This window comes from Taurulus bubalis (assembly GCF_910589615.1).
Source record: "Taurulus bubalis genome assembly, chromosome: 14".
NCBI lineage: Eukaryota > Metazoa > Chordata > Actinopteri > Perciformes > Cottidae > Taurulus > Taurulus bubalis.
Window position 1 is genome coordinate 5,434,860 of NC_136602.1, and position 19,952 is coordinate 5,454,811.

General features: G+C 41.2%; 3 protein-coding genes across 3 annotated transcripts; 1 reads left to right on the forward strand and 2 right to left on the reverse strand.

Moving 5' to 3' along the window:
- Nucleotides 1-134: 134 nt before the first annotated feature.
- cox20 (cytochrome c oxidase assembly factor COX20) lies at nt 135-2,545 on the reverse strand. The gene is made up of 4 exons (XM_079230035.1): nt 2,426-2,545; nt 1,795-1,909; nt 1,287-1,350; nt 135-706 (listed from the first exon to the last, which is right to left on the reverse strand). Exons 1-4 carry the CDS (start codon nt 2,456-2,458, stop codon nt 562-564), a joined length of 357 nt encoding a protein of 118 aa, XP_079086161.1. The 5' UTR covers nt 2,459-2,545; the 3' UTR covers nt 135-561.
- Nucleotides 2,546-4,547: 2,002 nt separating this feature from the next.
- Nucleotides 4,548-7,008, forward strand: lhb (luteinizing hormone subunit beta; the record flags this gene model as incomplete). The annotated part of the gene is made up of 3 exons (XM_079229447.1): nt 4,548-4,602; nt 5,901-6,019; nt 6,763-7,008. 3 exons carry the CDS (start codon nt 4,548-4,550, stop codon nt 7,006-7,008), a joined length of 420 nt encoding a protein of 139 aa, XP_079085573.1.
- Nucleotides 7,009-8,009: 1,001 nt separating this feature from the next.
- LOC306746796 (high-affinity choline transporter 1-like) lies at nt 8,010-13,749 on the reverse strand (the record flags this gene model as incomplete). Its single annotated transcript, XM_079229776.1, has 8 exons — nt 8,010-8,742; nt 8,870-9,087; nt 9,268-9,421; nt 10,054-10,197; nt 10,685-10,833; nt 11,011-11,166; nt 11,814-11,927; nt 13,566-13,749. 8 exons carry the CDS (start codon nt 13,747-13,749, stop codon nt 8,191-8,193), a joined length of 1,671 nt encoding a protein of 556 aa, XP_079085902.1. The 3' UTR covers nt 8,010-8,190.
- Between the last annotated feature and the right edge of the window lie 6,203 nt (nt 13,750-19,952).

The following is a 19,952-nucleotide window of genomic DNA, read 5'->3' on the forward strand; positions in this document are numbered from 1 at the left end:
ACAAATTATTTTGTAGACATACTAATTGATTAGTTGAGGACATGGGAAGGCAGCGATACCTTTTTAAAAAAGGGAAAACTACTTTCAGCACCACTGACGAAACATCCCAAAATAAAACAAACGCATTATTTCATCAGCATACAATTTATTTTCCACAAATTAAACTTTTAAATACTAAATGATAAAAAACAATCAAGGTTCAAGGTGAATTCTAACTTTCAGACATGAAGACAGGATGAATTTGGTTTGTGGGAGTGAGAGTTTAACTGCTACATCTGCGTGGTGAATAATATTAAACAAAGGCATTTGGAACAACATTTAGAAAATATTAAATTTTAAAATGTTGTTGTTGCTTTAGGATCACTATGCACTCTCGGCACAGTTTGCTCCTCAATCAAAAAGTCCACATCTAGGGGGGTCAAGTTGTCAGACAAGAAACAAACTGAGAAAACAGACATAAAACACTGAAATTTCAGTTCCTTCCATCATTTGGGTAAATTAAGTCAGTCTTTTCAAAAGTTTCTCTTCTTCTCCCAGAGGAAGGAATTTCAGCACTGGAGGTCACGAGGGCCCCGATGGTGTCTCCGCTCTGGATTTGTTTGCGGGGTCTAGAACGGTCCCCTCGTACACCACCTTGTTCTTGATGCCGTCCTGGATCATCCTCTGCTGCACACGGAGCTTGGCGTTAAACACCCTGCAGTAAAACCTGGGGAAGGAGACACGGCAGGGTTACAAACACAACACAGATAGAGGATTTGCTTATAGTTTGGGCTGTAGTTTGTTATGCTGCTTCAGGCCTGCTGGGAGACTTCCCACAATGCACTGACCTACTCTCTCACCTCCTATCACACTGTATGCATTTGTATCATATTGATGCGTGTTACTTTCCCGTCGTTTTGTGCTTTCTCGTCTCTCTCTTTTGGTGAATTTCTACCTCCGGAGTCGTAGAGTCTGGATCCATGATGGTCAGATCTCATTTTGCCTTTTTTAGGGAGTTTTGTCCTTGACACTGTCACCAAGTGCTAGTTCATGGTGAGAATTATTTTAGACCTTTACTATATGAAAAGTATCAAAAGATAACATCTATTGCGCTTTGGTGCTATATAAATAAAACTCAATTGAATAGAATAGAGAGGAAACTGCAGAAATTCTGCAAATCTTGTAAAAGGGGAGACGATTTTCTTTACATGGTAAGTATGTGGAAAATGCAAACAAGAGTTTGTTCTGATTAGAGGTGGAAAGACAGAAAAGAAAAGGATGAAGTGTGACTCAACATAAAAACCTACCAGGACCCGAGTGTTGTGAGCATAAAGCCTGCAAACCCCACGTCAAAAGACCGTTTCACCCGACCTGCAGACCACAAAAGAGACCGCTGCTGAGAATTCGAGAGTTGTTACGATGTTTTGAGTATTTAGCTTCATAACTTTATATAACAGAATGTTTTTTTCAATTTGAGCGCATGATTGATGATTAATTTCACGCCTAAAAAAGGCTGAATATTAAAAACATCCTCAATGAGTCTTGCTCTCAAACTGAAAGACCACGCTCTTGGATAAAGACGAGGGGGAACTATGCATATTTAGTATAAAATGTATATCTTTTCACATGTTTTTATTTCTCAAAAAGGGACTAAAATACATGTATCTGACAGTCCTTGATGTACACAATGTATTTGATCGTAAACTATTAAAACAACTCTTTTAATTGAAGCTAATAATACAAATCCAGATTAGTATAAAACGGATTTTTGTGTTAAACAATCCCACACACAGTTCAGAATCCAATGAGACTCACTTGTGGCCAGGAAGTGCAGCATGCCGGCAGCTATCGAACCCCCGGCTCCGTGCAGGATGGCTTCTCTGGCACACGGAGTCTTCTCCACGTCCAGGATCCCCAGCAGCCTGAAGCCCTGGAGGACCAGAAAGAGGAGGAAGTAGACCTTACATGTGACTTCTTTTCTCTTCCAGCAAGTGACATTGAGATCTGCAGTGACGTAATACATGCGTAATGGGAGGGCAACGAGCAAATGTTACCAACACTATTATCTGTATCCAGTCATTTTACACATGCATTGACACAAACTTGTTTTATGATTTATATGTATAAGTTATATCAGTATAGTGTGGTGAATCCATCCTGTGGGCCCTATGTTAGAATAAATATAATGTGTGTATGTATGTTGTCCAGACAGTAAACAAGGACATGTTTTTCTATTCAATGGACCTGAATTGATGGTGTATTAATGCGCATAACAATAACAAAGCCTTGAATTTCTAAATCATTTACATTTGGTAAATAATAAAACGTGAAGTAAGTTTTCTGTACGTAACATTTAACCGTTTCTGAACATTAACCACTTTAGTTGACCTTCCCCCATTTAAAATGATCCCTAACAGCGGACGTCACCGTTCATATACGCACTCACCTTGGCCTTGCTCTCCTGCTCTTCTTCTGCCATTGCACCTCGCTGCTTGTCTCCTTGTGCACGGTTTATACTCAATATATCTCGAGAAAACCCGTCATGTAGTGGTCACTTTCGTAACCATATTGCTTTCCGCGCATGCGCTGTACCGACCGAATGGGTCCATCCGCTATTAATCGCCGACAGGAAACGAGGAACCAGCGGATGTAAAGTTCCGCTATAAATTAAAACGCTATGGTTTAAATCGTGATAATAGTTCAAATCTAGGCTATGTATGTACATACAAATATCATGTTAAAGGTTATTCTAATAATTTCACATTTTGTATATCTATAAAGATGCGAATTAGTTAAAAGATTATGTTTTCTGGATGGCAATATAATGTTTTTGTGTAATGTGTAATAACCCTTTTTTTCCTATTTATTTTTCTTGTGTATTTTTCTTGATTTCTTTTTGGTTATTTGCAAATATATTATGAAATAACGTTTTGTTAAAATTTTTGCACCAAAATGAAAAAAGAAGAACGTACTATAATATTACTATAATATAATTACATCAAATGTGTATGTTCTTTGCTAATAAAACTGCATGTATGTTTTTTTTCTCCAAACGAGCAACAGCAAATCCTGCTTTTTATTTGTGCCTATTTCATATTCATTATTGTTTTATACTTAATAATAAAGTAGTACCATTTGAAAAAAATTTTTTATATTCTCCATACAATACAGGTGCTGCACATGTTTCTTTCCTTTCCCAACCCACATTTCCACTGTTTTCTACTTGGATCCAGTCAAAGGAGGTGGAAAAAGCAGTTACTGAAATTGAAATCCTGTGTTGTGCCTGTCATCTCATTTGTTCCCCTCAGAAAAAACTGATCATACTGTGTTATGTCAACCCATTAAAACCATCATTCCGTAAACGATCAACGTCATAAATGATCCATGTCAGCAGGAAGTCAACGTGTCACAGTGATCCCACACTGATAAAACAGGATTATTTCACCGGCAGCAGCAGATCACTCGTTGTCAGTCCTCATCCTGCTCTTAGGTCAAGATGGAATTCTTGACCACACATAAGTATTTCCACAACCAGCTCTTCTAACATACAATAATAGCATTTAGCAGTCTGGAGATATAGATTCAAACTAGAGGTTTTATTAACTTTCTTGAAAGCCAAAACCTCATTGGATGTTCCAAGGAGCACCCTCATACTCCCACATGGGAAACACAATGAACATAGCAAAAATATCTAGATGCAATAAAACTATCTTACAAACTCAACTTTTTTTTAGCAGCATTATTATATATTAGATATATGAAAGAAAACACCATGTTATAGTAGGCCTACTAATAAACTATCACTTCAACATTCACGTTATTCTGGTTGTGATTCGAGTTCAGCCTCCGGTCACAAAACCTCCTCCCTCTTTCAACGACTACAACTGTCACGGTGGCCTTCAGCAAAGACACTGAACCTGCCCGTGCTCCCTCTAATGCCGGATAATGTTGCAGCTTTCATGTGTGCAACAGGATGTAAAAGTGATACGGAGAGAGTCTAATCCCCTGGTTAGAACAAGATTAAAACGGTACTATCTGATCTCTTTAACAAAAACAGGTAACCAGGGTTATAAGAGCATTTCTTCCTGGATACCAGGTGCTTCTGTGCTGTATAAAGACTGAGCAGGACACCCGGCCTCAGCACACCGCCTGCAGACACCTGAGAGGTCAGGCTGATTCACACCAACAACCACCAGGCCATTTATCCAATGTATCTATCTGTTTTCTTTTATCTTTTTGTATGTTTTAGTGTGGCCAAAGTGTTGTAGAATAAAATGAAGGGAATGTCGTTAACTGTCTTAATCAGTGCTTTTTAAAATACAGTGTTATGAGTAGAAACCTGTGATGAGAAAATATCAAAGATATAACAGCAAGTATCAATTTACAGCGAGTTTACAGGTTGACACTAATGCCTTTACTAAAAATAGATGCTGTATTCATGTTTTATGGATGGGGTGGTAAGTTGTGTATCTACTTACGAAGTTGTCCATGTAAGTAAGTTATTCATTGACTAACTAACCCACTTTGCCCCCTGCAGGATGATGGCCAGAAGAGTGATGTTCCCCTTGATGTTGAGTTTGTTTCTGGGAGCCACATCTCCCATTTGGCCCCTGGCTCCTGCAGGTAATTAAAACAGACAGCATTAAGTACTTTTTTTTACATTTTTATTCAACTTTTATTTAACCATTTTATTCAACACATTAAAAACACATTATAATTTACAACAGCGGTCTGGCAAAGCTTCTTTTTAAATAGATACAAACAAAAAAAGCCAAAAGTTATTAAAAAAAACATCTGAACATTTCCAACACACCCACTATTACAACAATTAAAACAAGCACTGCATGTCACAACAGGGCAAGAACAACACAAATGGCGTGCAGTCTTGCAAACAAACATTGGGCAGGTAGTTGGCAGACAGCAGCAGGCATGACAACTTTGGAGATACGTATTACAGTTTGTGTCAGTTTGATTTTGTGCACTTACATTAATTTCCATACTTCCGCTATAACCCATGTGTTATCCTCTGTAATTTCTGATCTTTGATAGTCAAATTAATTTGGAGATTTTGAGCAGATGTATCAAAGTGGAGAGGTTTTTGACTTTCTGTCCCCTGAAACATGAATATCCACTTTTATATTCATGGTGAGCAATAAGGGACTTTTCAACTCAATACAGGTGTAAAATGGAGCGAATGAAAAGCCAAAATGGAAGTTTGGGTTTTGATAAAAGTTTAAAGAAAAACTACAAAATACATGAAACCATGAAGGGAAATATCTCTCCACTTCCCCTAAATGTGAAATAAATAGCTGTGTCTGAATGGTTAGCATGTTAGTGCACAATACACATGAATGAACTGTCACGTCCAATTGGAAGCAGCATTTACAAAGAAAGAAGAAGTGTTTTATTTAACAGGAACCATGAATGTTACACGTGCTAAGATGTCAGTAATGTCGAATAAGCAATTCCATCACCACCAATAATAATAATAATAATAATAATGCATTTAATTTATATAGCGCTTTTCTTGGTACTCAAAGTCACTTTACACAACAATACAATGTCCTAAAAATGATGTAATAAAACAAGTATAATAATAAAACAGATACAAAATAAATAAATAAAAACAATAAGAGCACACAGTCATTCATTAAAAGCAGTTCTGAAGAGGTGGGTTTTGATTTGTGTTTTGAATGTGAAGAGGACAGTGCAGTCTCAGATGGGTTTGGGGAGAGAGTTCCAGAGGGAGGGGGCAGCTATAGAGAAGGCTCTGTCACCCCATGTCCATGCTTGGTCCTATGGGGACCAATAGAGGGGACCAATAGTTAGCGGCGGCACTGATTGCCTCTCGTGATAAAGCAAAGAGAGGGGCAGTGTGTGTGACATACATTGTACCAAATTGCAACATCTCCCACCACCAGAGGCCTTCCAGCTGCCGTCCTGCCAGCCGGTCAACCAGACGGTGTCTCTCGAGAAGGAGGGCTGTCCCAGGTGTCACCTGGTGGAGGCGACCATCTGCAGCGGTCACTGCATCACCAAGGTATTGTGGGTAGTAGGGGAAAGAGTCTCAGAGGAGTGACTCTAGCAAACCCCCTGTCTCTGTTTGTAAGATTTTAATCGCATTTCATTGATGTAACAGTGACTGAAACAGTAGAGACTGATGCACACAACATTTAAGATGACATGAAAGTGAAAATTAAAGGTGCAAGTCTGAGGATAGGAAATTATTAAGAAATGCCAAGATGATAAGATCTATGTTTTGAGCTCGCATTCCATTTCAGGAAGTCTTTTATGATCTTAGATACATGCTAAACACAAGCTGCTCTTTATCTTACTATATCTCAAAGAAAGCACATTGCCTAATGGCCTGAACAATAATGCAACCTATGACTGTCAGATTAATTCATTTTTAATCCAATCTAATTCAGCTTTGCATATCAATGGATGGAAGTGCAAATGTGATGTAAATCCGGCTTCACATTGGACCAAAGGGTGACATAAACAAACCACCAGCCAGACAGCAACATCTTTCTGCAACTGGACAAAACTGAATTAACAAAAATTTAGTTGCAACACAAGTCACTTCAAAACCTTTTGAGGGCTTTATTTGCTGCACATCAGTGATGACTTACCTTTGCTATGGTTATTTAACAATTGTTTTCTCCCAAAGAGCAGTTGATTCTGTGAAATCATGCTGTGCTGTCTTATGGCGTGATGGCTGATAGCATTGTGACCTTCTTCTTTCGAAAATGGACACACCTGGTTACGTTTGCTCCCCTGCAGGACCCCGTCAGTAAGATACCGTTCGGCAAAGTGTACCAGCATGTGTGCACGTACCGGGACTTGTACTACAAGAAGTTTGAGCTTGCAGACTGTTCTCCAGGCGTGGACCCGGTGGTCAGCTACCCTGTGGCCTTGAGCTGCCGCTGCAGCCGCTGTTCCATGGACACGTCTGACTGCACCTTCAAGAGCCTGCAGCCCAACTTCTGCATGAACGACATACCGTTCTACTACTATGGCCCTGCGTAATAGCAGCTAAAACACACTATACTATCACCCTTCACCAATAACTGTTGTAAATAAAAACGCTTGCATTTAGTGTGAATACATTTGTTTTTCATAGTTTATATTCCATGCATGAGACCATTAGAAAAATACCCACGAGACTTTTACTCATCAGCCAGATGTTTCCTGCCACATGCACCAAGTGTCTCTTATGACTAACATTTACACAATACATGTATGGTCTGATCCGTCTTTGAGGACATGGCTAGTATGTTTAAGGGAAACGGTGTGCAACTTTGTTATTGGGGTTTTAAAATAGGAACATTGACAGTTTTGTGGTGATAGAATTACAGAAGTAACTGCACAGTAAGACTTAAGATGCGTGTTCTGGTGATTTGCAATATTAAATTAAGTGTGTGGATTACATTGAGTTTTTTTTTATGCAGTGGAAGAGAATGCTTAATATAGTCTAAAGTAAATAGATTATTTTAATGTCTGAAAGCCACTTTTTATATTAAGTACAAAGTCTTTGTTAGATTAAGCCCATTTTCTTAATTAAAGCAGCCCTTTACATCAAGCAAATAAATTGATGCAATTCAGTTTCCTTCAATTAAATAAAGACGAGGCAGAAAAAGTTGTATTTGGCAACAAGGATAGAGTGACAGTGCCGAGCACTGACCCCAGACTCTCCACCCGTTGGGGTGGGAGGGCGCTGCTCTGGAACTTGGTTAGGTGGGAGATCACATGGGCCGTATGGAACACAGCCCATTCTCTTGTGCAGTAGTTGAATCACCTCTTAACGCGCTGGACAGGGCGTCAAACTATGACGCAACATTGCACTCGCAGTAAACAAGTGGTGAACGTTGTGAAGTGCAACTAAAAACGTAACTAGGTTTAGGCAACACAACCGATCAGGATTTTGGTTTCACTGAGTCCTTCTCTTCCTGCAAAAATGCAACGCTTCTTTTCTCAATAATGCACAGAACCACAACACTAAAAACGACAAGACAGGCATTGGCATTAGTATCATTTTTTTTTCACATATCCAAAAATGAAAAACTCTATAGATAGCCATAATGTAATTTAAATTTTTTTATAATATATTAATTTTTTTAAAACAAGCTACGCAGTATGTTTTTTTTTTTTTTAGAGGTAGTACTGTGTTTAGGGTCCCAATCTTGTTACAGTACGGTGTAGTTTAGAACGTCAACACTTTGACTCCAACATCGGCTCCAAGACGCCGCCATCCTCACACGGAGGTTGTGCGTCGTCCTTGCTGCTGGCAACGTCTGCAGGCATCTGTGGCGTTGGCGGCCGTTGGACTTTAACATGAAACACGTCCCACGTCTCTGGCATCAGTCCCTTGTTGAAGAGCAGCGCCGTCAGGTAGGACACCAGCAGTATGGTGGCAAAAGCAGCCAGCATACAGATGGTCCTGATGGGGGAATACTGAACGTAAACGCCGTCTTCAAGGGTGCATCCTGGGAAATGGATGGCAGGCGGTAGCGCAATCAGTGTCTCTCCACACAAAGCTCTCAAAAGAAACCCAACCAGGAAGCCCACGGTGGCACCGTAACCGTTGGATACGTTGAAGAAGAGCACGCAGACCAGCTGCGGGAACATCAGGATGTAGGCGATTTCTCCACCCAGGATCCAGAACGCTATGACGCCTGTGTGCAGGAAGGTGAGTGACGTGCCGGCCAGGCCGAATGCAACCACAGAAATACGAATCACCCACCGCATCTCAGTCTCTGACGCCTGCAATGAAAAGAAATAGAGAGGAAACACCGTGACCGTCCATTAACATGTTGTATCCGTTTGTTCAATGTGTGCGCTTAATCCACATCATCCATCAGGTGGCCTCGCCCCCGCCTCCTCTTTGCACCTTGGTCCTCAGGATCTTCTTGTAGATATTTGAGGAGAAGATGGAGGCTGCAGACAGCAGGGCGGAGTCAGTCGACGACATCACGGCGGCGGCCACGGCTCCGATGCCAATGACGGAGATGAAGGGCGGCGTGAGGTGCTGCAGGCAGAGGGGTAAAATCAAACCCGTCTGACCTCGTTCGAAAGGAGACGGAGACCCATACGAGGTCAAGTTCCAGTCTAGGAAGCAGCAGAGGGTCGGGGTGAATCAGTCAGACTGATACGTTAGGTAGGTACTGTAAGATAATACCATGTTGGAAGAGGATATAACGGATATGAGTTCCACCTCTTTTCATGTCAATTTTGGATGAAAAAAAAAGTTTAATTTCAAGTTGGTATTTAACAAAACTGCTTCTTTACCCGTTGATGCAGCCACAGCCCCAATGAGAACAGGAGGGATTCCAAACGTGGGGATGAGGAAAGCTGCAGCGTAACATCGCAACTTGGCCGTGGCCGACGAAGAAGCCGACAGTGTCCTCTGGTGGAAGTCCTGGAAACCGAGGTCCCCTATACTCTTTGATAGCGGGACACATTAGAATAACAGCGGTACAGTTAGTCCACATTAAGTCATCCACTTTTGCATGTATTTTTTAAATGCATCATTCATTTTAAAAATGGCCTTTGAGAAAATCTGAGACATTCTGCAGGAACATTTAATGCTCCAGAGTCATTGGTAATGTTAGTTGTACCGGTATCTGTTTTTAAGTCAAAATGTCTGCATTGAAAAAAGCATTGACAAATTAATGCAAAAATAGGGGCGCCATCATGAAACAAAAAGTCTAAATTTCTTCCTTTTGGTTTTCAAACGGGTATGTATAAACAGGTATTTAAAAAAATAAAAAAGGGTCGATATGCATGCTGCAGCAGATACAAATAAATGTCCATTGGACTTTAAGTTGCAGTGAAAATATATCCAATCTTTTCATCCAGTTACTCCACATTTACTCTAGAAACAGTCAAGCTTTCGAGCCTCTAACGTCGTTCCACAGTATGCAGACCACACTACCAGTAAAGTGTGGCATCCAATTACACTTTCATGTCATTTTGGGAGTCACTTTTTTCTACTGCCGCACATATCTCCTGAAATGAAGCTCTTTTGTGCTCATGCATTAGTCTCGAGGCATCGAATGCTTTGCATTGCCGTACCAGAAGCAGAAAGATATCCATCCACATCCAGGCTCTGTCTGCAGTCACAGCGCCGACCCAGGGAGCCTGAAAGGTGTGGTTGAAGGATGTGGTGGTGATGTCAACGGTGGTGGGACTCATGAGGAGGAAGGGGACGCACAGCCACTGAGGAGAGAGAGAGCGGAACACCAGAGATACACATACAAGTTGAGCTCGTTTCCATGGTCGTCCTCATAAAACTGGGGATAAACGGTATAAATGTTACCGATTTTACACACAAAGGTTAGTTTAATCCTCACACACAGTACTACTCAGTGTGTGAAAAAAAAAGATGCATCATGTCCCGTTGCGGTAGCACCGGAGTCTAAATAAAAAATGCCGGATGATGTCAGAGTGACGTCAGTCATCTCAGCCTGGCCTTTCATTTTTAACAGAGCGCGTTTCACAAACTGCCGGTGTCAAGTTGTTAGATAGTTGGGCATTTAGAAGGCAGGGAGGGTATAATAAAAGATGCTATTGATTTGCACTGTGGGACATTTAGGATTCAGCATTTTTTGGAGTTTGATCCATACAAGGGAATAAAAGTAAGGATATATTGTTTTTTCCCCCAACACTTCAACACAAAAGTTCTCCTAATAATTGAGCAAATTACCGAGGTGACAAAAATGAGCGTGAGCTGTATGACGTCGGTGTAGGCCACAGAGTAGAGACCGCCCAGCAGGGTGTAGGTGACGGCCACGGCAGCAGAGATCCAGATGCACACGGCGTAGGACAGATCCAGGATCACGCTCATGGTCACGCCTGTGAAACACACAAGCAGTTTCCACGCACACTTTAATTAAACAAGCAGCATACAGTCAAGATAACTCACCATCATATCAAAAGATCAGCAACTAATTAATGCAGTCCAGCCTTACAACACAGTAAAAGGCCCAGTTTGCACACAGACACATCAAGATGTAACTTGATAATCGTTACCCAAGCTGATCAGTGTTGATGTCACCCAGATGATTTCCGACATCAGCGGTACGATAGAAAGAAGTCCACTCAGTCCGTTGCCGTACTTTATCTGGAAAGGGTCCATCATGGTCACGTACTTCTTGTCTCTCATGGGCTCAGCAAAGAAAAGACCACCTTGAAAACAGGAGGAGAGTTGCAGTTCTGATTCCACTTCTGTTATTGTAATCTTTTCATTCTTTCAAACCAAACATAAAGGCCCCAGTCTAAACCAAAGTGATATTTGTTTAGAAATTAATTTTAAGTTACTTCTGCTGCCTGCCTGTTTTTGGACTCTGCTACAATTATGTTGTTCTCATTAAATCATGAAAAGTCCCTGTTTGCCACATCACTTCCTCTGTGTTTGGGTCTAAACTTGCTTGGGGTCTGAATAAAGAGATTACTTTTTCTTCAGATCCAAGATTAAATAGGAGAAGTTCATTTTCAGTGTCAGTTTAAAAATGTTTATGTAATAGATTGTAACTATTCATAATGCACAACATGCTGTCCTGATGTAAAAAGGTTTGCTCCCTTTGCAAATTATAACAGCTGAACGTTTTAAAATGTTGCTTTCAAACCACCAAACCTTATAAAATGAAAACAATTTGATGCAGTAGAATGAAGGCAATAGACTGAAGGAAAACTCTGAGAGGAGTTGAAGTCTCATTTGAGTAGTGAGCAAGGAAAGCAGTTGAACCTGTTGCTGAAGTGAAAGTACAGTAAGCAGCAGAAGAGTCAGTTAAAGTGAAGACTTCAAAAGCACAAGTTGCTAAAGGGAATCTTACCAACAATGAAGGCCAACGTTGCTGCCAATGGCATCACCGCCCAAATCAGTCCAAACTTGGGATTGTACACCGTCTCTGCCGTGCCAATGATGAAGGTCCCACCAACCCAGGTAGCTGCATACACACATACAGTTCATTTTCATCAAATGTCTTGTTCCAACCCAAGAGAGCATTATTGTTGCAAGTCGCGGGCAGTTTTCAGTAGAGTGTCGTGTACGGACGCTAAAGGGCTTCTCTGAGCGTCGGGATCAGACGCCGAGGAGCACTGACCAACAGACACAATATGACGAGTTGGGAGTGAGACCGGGTTGTCCTTACATATACGTGGTATCCCAGGAAATATCCAAGAATGGAAATTAAATAGATATGGACACACAGACTCACAAAAATAAACAAATACATTACATAAAATGGTGCGATGAAATCATGAGTCACCAAAAACTCCTTCAGCTCCAGGTTTGGGTTATTGACCCCTTTGACCTGCAGTCAGCGCTCTGGCACCCGGAAGCATTCACATTAACTAAGCAACATATATTCTTTTTAAACAGCTAGTGTGCAGCATTTTGCAGCATCTAGCTTTGAGGTTGCAACCAACTGAACTTTCTTCGAAAACTACAGTGGCGGACACTTCTGGTGAAGACCCATAGTGATTTTATAGATATAAAAATGACTAACTACATTTTTTTCTGTATATAAAAATACAATTATTCTCATTTTTAGGTGATTATGTACTAAAACATACTCTAATAAGGTTATGTAGTGGCTGTTTGGTATGCTATGGCACTGGAGGACCAATAGAGGGCTCTAGTGCGGGTTGCCTCCAGTGGGGATGCAGGGTGGTGTGCAGAGGCGTGCCAGCGCACAGACTGTCATGTTGGAACAATGACTAGTGAGACTGGTATTGCACCCAAACTGGTTTCCTGCGCGCGTGCGTGCGTGCGTGCGTCGTCACTTCCCAGCTGCAGCGGTTTTCTGTCTGGTCACCAGATTCGTCACACATTCACAAACATATTACTGGAGATCTTCAAGCCACATTTCATCTCCATTGCAGCGATCGTGATTGTATAAGTGAGCGCTGCATCACAACCACATATGAAGAAATACATTAAAGAAAATATATTTAGAAAAAGATCGCAACGACCGGGATTCGATCCCTGTCGAGCAAAAATGAAGTGCGTATCGCCACCACATAACAACACCAGCATCTCTATATTGATCTCCAGCAATATATGTTCTTCATTGTTTTGTGGGCAGAACGTTACTACTATTCCACTCCTTCTGTGTCTCAGTGTTCGCAATGTTTTTATTGTCTTTTCACAATCGTCACAAAAGTAGAATTGTTTTTGTCAAAATGAGTCAGTGCAAAAGCATCGCTAAATATGTTGAGACGTGGTTTAATATCCGCCCGAGGTAACCAGATGTTTCAGCTCACCTAGACCAAGAGGTTCCCTGAACACAGAGGAGATGTGACATACATGAGTAATAACTGAAATGACTTGAGTTTTTGTTGGGGTGTAACACCGACATAAAGTCAGCTCAAGATTTGAGCTCCGAAAATGTCACAAAATATATTCCATTTCTGATAACACATCCCCCGACATCGAAATGATGCACAATGTACCTTAAACAAAATATACCATATGGGAACTATATATAAAGAAAGAAAAAAGACAATCGGTCTTGAGAATATAAAACAGCGTTATCAAAACAATTGATACAAAAAAAAAAAAAAAAGTTTAAACATCATCTCACCGGTTGTGGTGAAGATCCCCATCACCAGGTTGATGTTCCTGTTGCCCAGCAGCGCCATGTCCGCATGGTCCGCCTGCGTCCTGTTTTCATCCCTCTTGGATTTGACGGAAGCCCAGACGCCGATCCCGAGCACCAGCAGGTAGAACACGATGGTGGCTATGAGTCCCGGGACGTTGAGAGCCATGCTGACCGCCGAAGAGCCGCACAGTTCACAGAGAGCAGACCGGGCTGCATGCAGCTTTTAGTAGACAAAGAACGAGTTAAACCTGGATGACAGACCGCATCGTATGTGCGTCTTTATGTGACTGGGCATAGCGCCACAGAAGCCTCGGGCTGCAGCTGATCCTTTTTTTCTCTCCACCCGCCGCAGATAAAATATACATCAGCCAACAAGTGAAGACAGCTAATCAACCAGTGATCTTCAACAGCTGCAGCCGCTCCTTTTATGCAGTCGTGGCTGATTCACAGCCGATAACGTGTGCTTTTTCAAACACACAATACAATTTGTTTTCATCCCAAAATGTGGTTTACCATCCCTAATTTACTCAATTTTCTATTGTGACTTCAAAGAATGTATTTGTTAAAAACATAAATGCTGTCACATTGCCTCCTCAAATTTGAAAAGATGTATTAGTAAACATAGAATCATAAAAAAAAGTCCAATAGAGATTGTTGTTTTTGATATTCTGTATCAAAAGCTAAAACCACCACCTTATCTTGATCTGATCTTATTTTATCGGCCCAGAATGAACTTTAGCTCGACAGCATCAGCAAGCTGACACTTGCTGTGTTGCTGTTGGCCTGATATCTGACTTTATTAATGTTCAGTCATTGTGCAATCAAGGACATTATTACAGTATCGTTTCAGGTCTAAAGTCGTGCATCAAAATGTTTGTTTGCCAAGTTTTTGGTTTTTATTATGTAAGAATTCACATGTGAAATGAATATTTAACCAATATATACATGTTAATAAATAAGGTCACTATCTGGCCAACAATCACCAAAGAGCAAAATAAAGGTTAAGCCTTAAGATTTAGTGGCAAAATATAAGAAACCTCATGAATATCTCCAGTGTAAAATCAATACAGCAGAAACTTAGTATTTCTGCAGTGTTTGAGTATCGTGTAGTTTTTTTTTTTTGCTTGCGGCATGTAAACAATGTTTTCAAAATTCAGTAATTAACTGCAGGGCATTAAGAGAGATGGTTTAAAGGTTTTTAAACACAGAACAATGCTTAGTATAATATACTAATCAAACATGTACGCTTAATATTACTAAAACTTGATATGATTAGAAAAACTTTATATTAGACATTTACAGTCACAAATGAAAAATATCGATTGAAAAATATCTTAACCAGTACCAAAAAATCCTTCCTCTAAAAAAAACACAATCCATATTGGATCGATTGAAAAAACAAACAAACCTATATATTATTAATCTAAAAAAAAATGAAAAAACAACATTTAAATTGTCTTCTAAATGCTACTATGAACTATCAAGATAAACATAAACCAAATGTGCAATTGCATTCAGTAACAACTGGGAACTTAAATAAAAAGCTCTCATAAAGCAGAAGCTTTTCATTCTCATACATTTTAAAGCCGACAATGAACGGATTATAAACTTATGCAGATAGAATCTAACTATGAAATGAAAGTTCTGTACATTACACATCTGAATGAATTACTTTATTGTACGGTACCAGAATTAACAGCAGAATACTTCACATGTCAATACATTAATTATGTCATACTGCTGTTCCCTCTTTTCCCTCTTCCCTGGCCTCGTCATGTTACGTCATGACATTGCAGGGCAGCCAGTTTAGGATCTACATTTTAACCCAATTAAAATCAACATCATCGTCAGTCGGCCCGCCTCCCCACAGGTCGTTAACCTGCAGTCACCCAGAGCCTGCAGGAACATGATAGACACCAGGACGCTATAAATACCACAATCCGGTCCTGCTGCCGACAGATTCATGCACAATCTGTTAATAGAGCTTATTCAGGGTTGGAGGTGCTTTCGTGCCTTTGATATTGTCACATTTAAGATGTTCTAGTTTATTTCAGTCAGACAACTCCAGTTTGAAATGTTTATCACAGCGCAGAACATAGTTAGAGTTTGGGGTCCGGACTCCGGCCTCATCACTCCCCTGCAGAAATGATTACATGAGATTTTGGGGTGATAATTAGCCTGAACTGCCACCATATGGTTAAGGATGAAATACATCAAAAATCCCTGTAGGACAACTAACAGAGAGTGAGAGAACTGCTCCACTTACTCCTTCACTTTATTGCCAGTCATTGTATCCAGAGGTCAAACAATGAGACAATGAGACTGTAAGATATCCCACAGCAAAAAATAAATACAAATATTACAAAATACATCTCTAAAAGGATGCTACAGCTGTGTTACAGATAAAATACACATTGCATTGAGTAGAAAATAGAATGATTTCAATTCAGATGTACATTTTTACAATCCTAGCCGTTCCAGATTATTTACGCATGAGGAATAATGTAAAAAGTTACGGGAAAAGCACTCAGTGAGTCAGTCATGTGGTGGAAATTTTATTTAGAAGGCATTATTCTTAAACGTGTGGATCATTTAGTGAGGTCAGTTCGCCCAGACTGAACCGGGCCATCTTGGAATGATAGCAGGGGTATCTTTCTATTGTTTGGATTCTTCTGTTTTCTTGTTTTCTTTCTCTGGGCTATCACTTTTCCTTTCTCAGGGCCGCGACCAAGCGGCAGGCGCCAGCTGGGTGACGTGGACTGTCTCCTGTCTGCACACGGATGGCAGTGTGGGGGGAGGGCAACCATTTCAAAGAATAATTGTTGATGTATAAAACTCATGTGAACTATTTTTTCCGGGTCAGACCTCTGAACCATTTGTGGGGAAAGAGCTCTGCCCATTCAGCTAAATGATTTCCTAGTTTTCTGTTTAAATAAATACTTAAAGACATTTAGGTGTTTCACATCACATTTGCTTTCCACTGAAGGAAATTGACAAGTTAAATTTCCATTAAAGTCATTTCTATACTGTAGTGTACATGCATGGTACAGGGGCAGCAGAGTACAGACGGGGGTCTTACAGAAGTGTCTTGTATCTGAAATAGCAGGAGGTTTGATTCCTGTCAAAGACCATCGTTGTCAAGAGAGGGACGCCTAAAAAAATAAAACCAGTCATTCTGTATCAGAGTCACGAGGAGTGTTCAGCAGCATGAACGTGTCTGTTAGCAGGAGAATCACTGAGGATACATCATCCAATGGGAGGTTAGAAGACTCTCGATTCCCAGTCAACCAAACCACATCCAAAAATCTAGACAGGTCGACAAAAAAAAAAAAAAGGTGTTGGTGCTCCAGGACAGGGCCGTGTGATGTTCCTCAACAGGAAATCAGCGGGCGCGTCACCATATTCCATCTTCTCCTCTCTTATGTATCCCGGCCTCGATTCAGTCCTTGCTTCCTTCCTCCGTCGTTGCCTTGTCGTTCGGCCTCATCCCGTCTTCCTCGTCTCTGCCGCCCGTCTCCGGCCCGGGACTCGGCGGCAGCAGCTCCCTGGTGCTGCTCGTGCTGGCGGCCCTGGCGATCCTGGTGAGCGTGTGTTCGTACGGCGAGGGCAGGTAGACCATGAGGAACACGCCGTCCGTCGCGTCCTGCTCCGAGCTGGAGCTGGGCAGCTGGTGCCCTCGGCTGCGTCGGATGGAGGACAGCAGCTCGCAGTTCCTCTCCGGGTCCTGCAGGTCCTCCAGGGCGATCACGTTGGCCAATCCCAGTTTGCCGTTGAGGCTGAAGCCGTGTCTGCGGCGCCAGAACAGGAAGCCGAGGACACTGAAGAGGAGGAGGAGGAAGGAGACGGATCCTAGGGTGATGAAGGTGATGGATCCCGCGCTCATGATGGCCTCGCCTGAACTCTGGCCCTGTGAGTCAGGCACAAAAAGATTAGATCGCACGATAACGGTCAAAGTGAGGAAAATAACATAATATTCACATAGAAATGTATCTATATTTGATGTACTAGACTGTGCTGTTAGAGTGAAGGGATACACTGTCTGGTTGTTAGAGGAGTTTAAAACAGAGAAACTAACAATAATGGGAGAAAAGCACGTCTTATTAAAAAAAAAAAATAGTAAAGTCAAATGGTATTCAGACATCTGGCCAACAGATGGCGCTTCCTGTTACAAAACACATGTTCGGCCACTTCATGTGAATTAATCTGTACAATCTGGAGCACCAGAACTGCCGCGTGTTAGTGTGAGTGCACAGCCGCTGAATACATGCGTTTGACCTAAATACTTTGTTGGTAACGCTCTGAATGCAAGATAAAGATTGGATAAAAAATTAAGTAGTAGTGTTCCATTTCGCTGGAGTCTTTTTAACATGAGCATCAAATCTGAATGAGTAGAAGTAATACGAAAAGTAAATATCTTAAACGCAAACCATCTGCGGGCAAACTTAGAAACTTGACATTTTTGTTTTCTGTTTTTGCACTCGTGAAAACAGTTTGCTTTCAACACAGCTTTCAAATACTCTTCAGTTCTTTCAATGTAGATTGAATGCAGAGATTATTCATTTTATATTAGCTATTATGTATGTAAAGTATTAATTTGGGCACAACTGGTCATCAGTATTGTCACAGCGTAGAAAATCTCCTTTCCATATGGCACTATGTAATTTTGAGTAACAATACACATAAATAAAGAAAATGTGAGTCTTCAAGTTAAAACTTAAAAATGTTTTTGTTTTTTTAACTCTCCACAACATTCAACAGAAGATAAGGACTTCATCTGGCATATACTTTGCTAATCTCATTGGCCAAATGCCAAAGTGTCATAATTTTGCTGATAAACCGACATTTTGATCTTGCCGATGTCTGCTGTGCAAACTTTGTTCGGTAAAAAGCTACAAAACGTTGTAGTATTTTAGTTCATGATGTACAATTATGACAGCACAGATTAAAGGATTGATCAAACAGTACAGATTTGCTTCGGATGAACTCACCGCAGCCTCTTCGTTGGTGGAGGGCAGAGCCGAGGGTCCAGGCGACCAGTCCAGAGAGTCCCGGCCGGCCGGTCCAAACTTCATCCAGCTGCTCTCCAACAGAGACCGCATGGTGGAGGATCTGAAGCCCAGGCGGAGCCAGGGGCTACAGGGGCCGAGAGAGCGCTCAGAGGCCGTGTGGTGGACGGAGAGACGAGGAGGACCAGTCAGTCCGCTGTGAGCTCAGAGGGTCACTGACCGCAGGGCTGAAGTGATCAGCCTGAAATAATAACCACGGAGGGGAGGAGGAGGGAGGGAGAAACGAGGGCAGCAGACAGTCCGTGTGTCCAGCGGAGAGGAGACACGTCACTGGTCCTGATGCGGGGGATTTAGCTGCAAAACACAACTGTGTGTGTGTGTGTGTGTGTGTGTGTGTGTGTGTGTGTGTGTGTGTGTGTGTGTGTGTGTGTGTGTGTGTGTGTGTGTGTTAAAGAGACATGTGTTCTTGGTTAAAAGAAACCAATGATGCGATCCACTCAACGACTCAAAAAGTCGATGTTTGAATGCGTGTCAAGTTGTAAAATATTTTTTTTGCTGTCTGTTCGTCCCCTAGCTGTCACATGACCTGCACTTCCATCTGTGGCCACTATGTTAAAAATCCTTGCGCAAACAGTGCGGTCCTTGGAAATTGGGCTACAAATCCATTTGATTGAATACCAACTTTGAAATGATGCCGTTTCAGTATCTTATTGGCTGTCATCAAACACACACATTCAATGCTAAACGGAAAAGTTTGCTTAATGGTTCGAGATATTAGTTATTCTCCGACCTCGGAAATTAGGTGCTGACATTTTAAGAATAAAATATGTTGTGCATACGAGACATATATAACATGTGCTTTCAACTTCACATTGCATTGTGGGATATGACTAAACAGAATCTGTGTATATGAGAACAAATAAACAAGTTAAACGATATACGATAAACGCAGGGATGTGCAGTGCTATATGTCGACAGTAAATCCTGGTCTACATCCAAGCTTTATTAGAGCTAAAGCGTAGAGGAAATGTTGAAATTCAGTTTGCTCTGTGGGTCGTTATCCGAAAATATGTTTACGACTAATTTGTTGTTTACAATTTACTTAGTTTACATACATATTTGACCCCCAGATCTTAACAAGTTTTTAACACGTGTTTACCGTAGCAGAGCGTACACAGGAGAAACGGGGGAGTAATCTTTCCGGAGTTGCTATTATTTTCCTCTAAAGGAGTAATATTTCATCATTTTGGAGAGTAATTACTAGCCGTAGCCAGTAGAGTCGGAGCAAATATTCAGAATAAAATCTATTGGAGTAAAACAGCGAGACCACGCCCACCACGGTTCCTTAAATTACGTTTCCCTC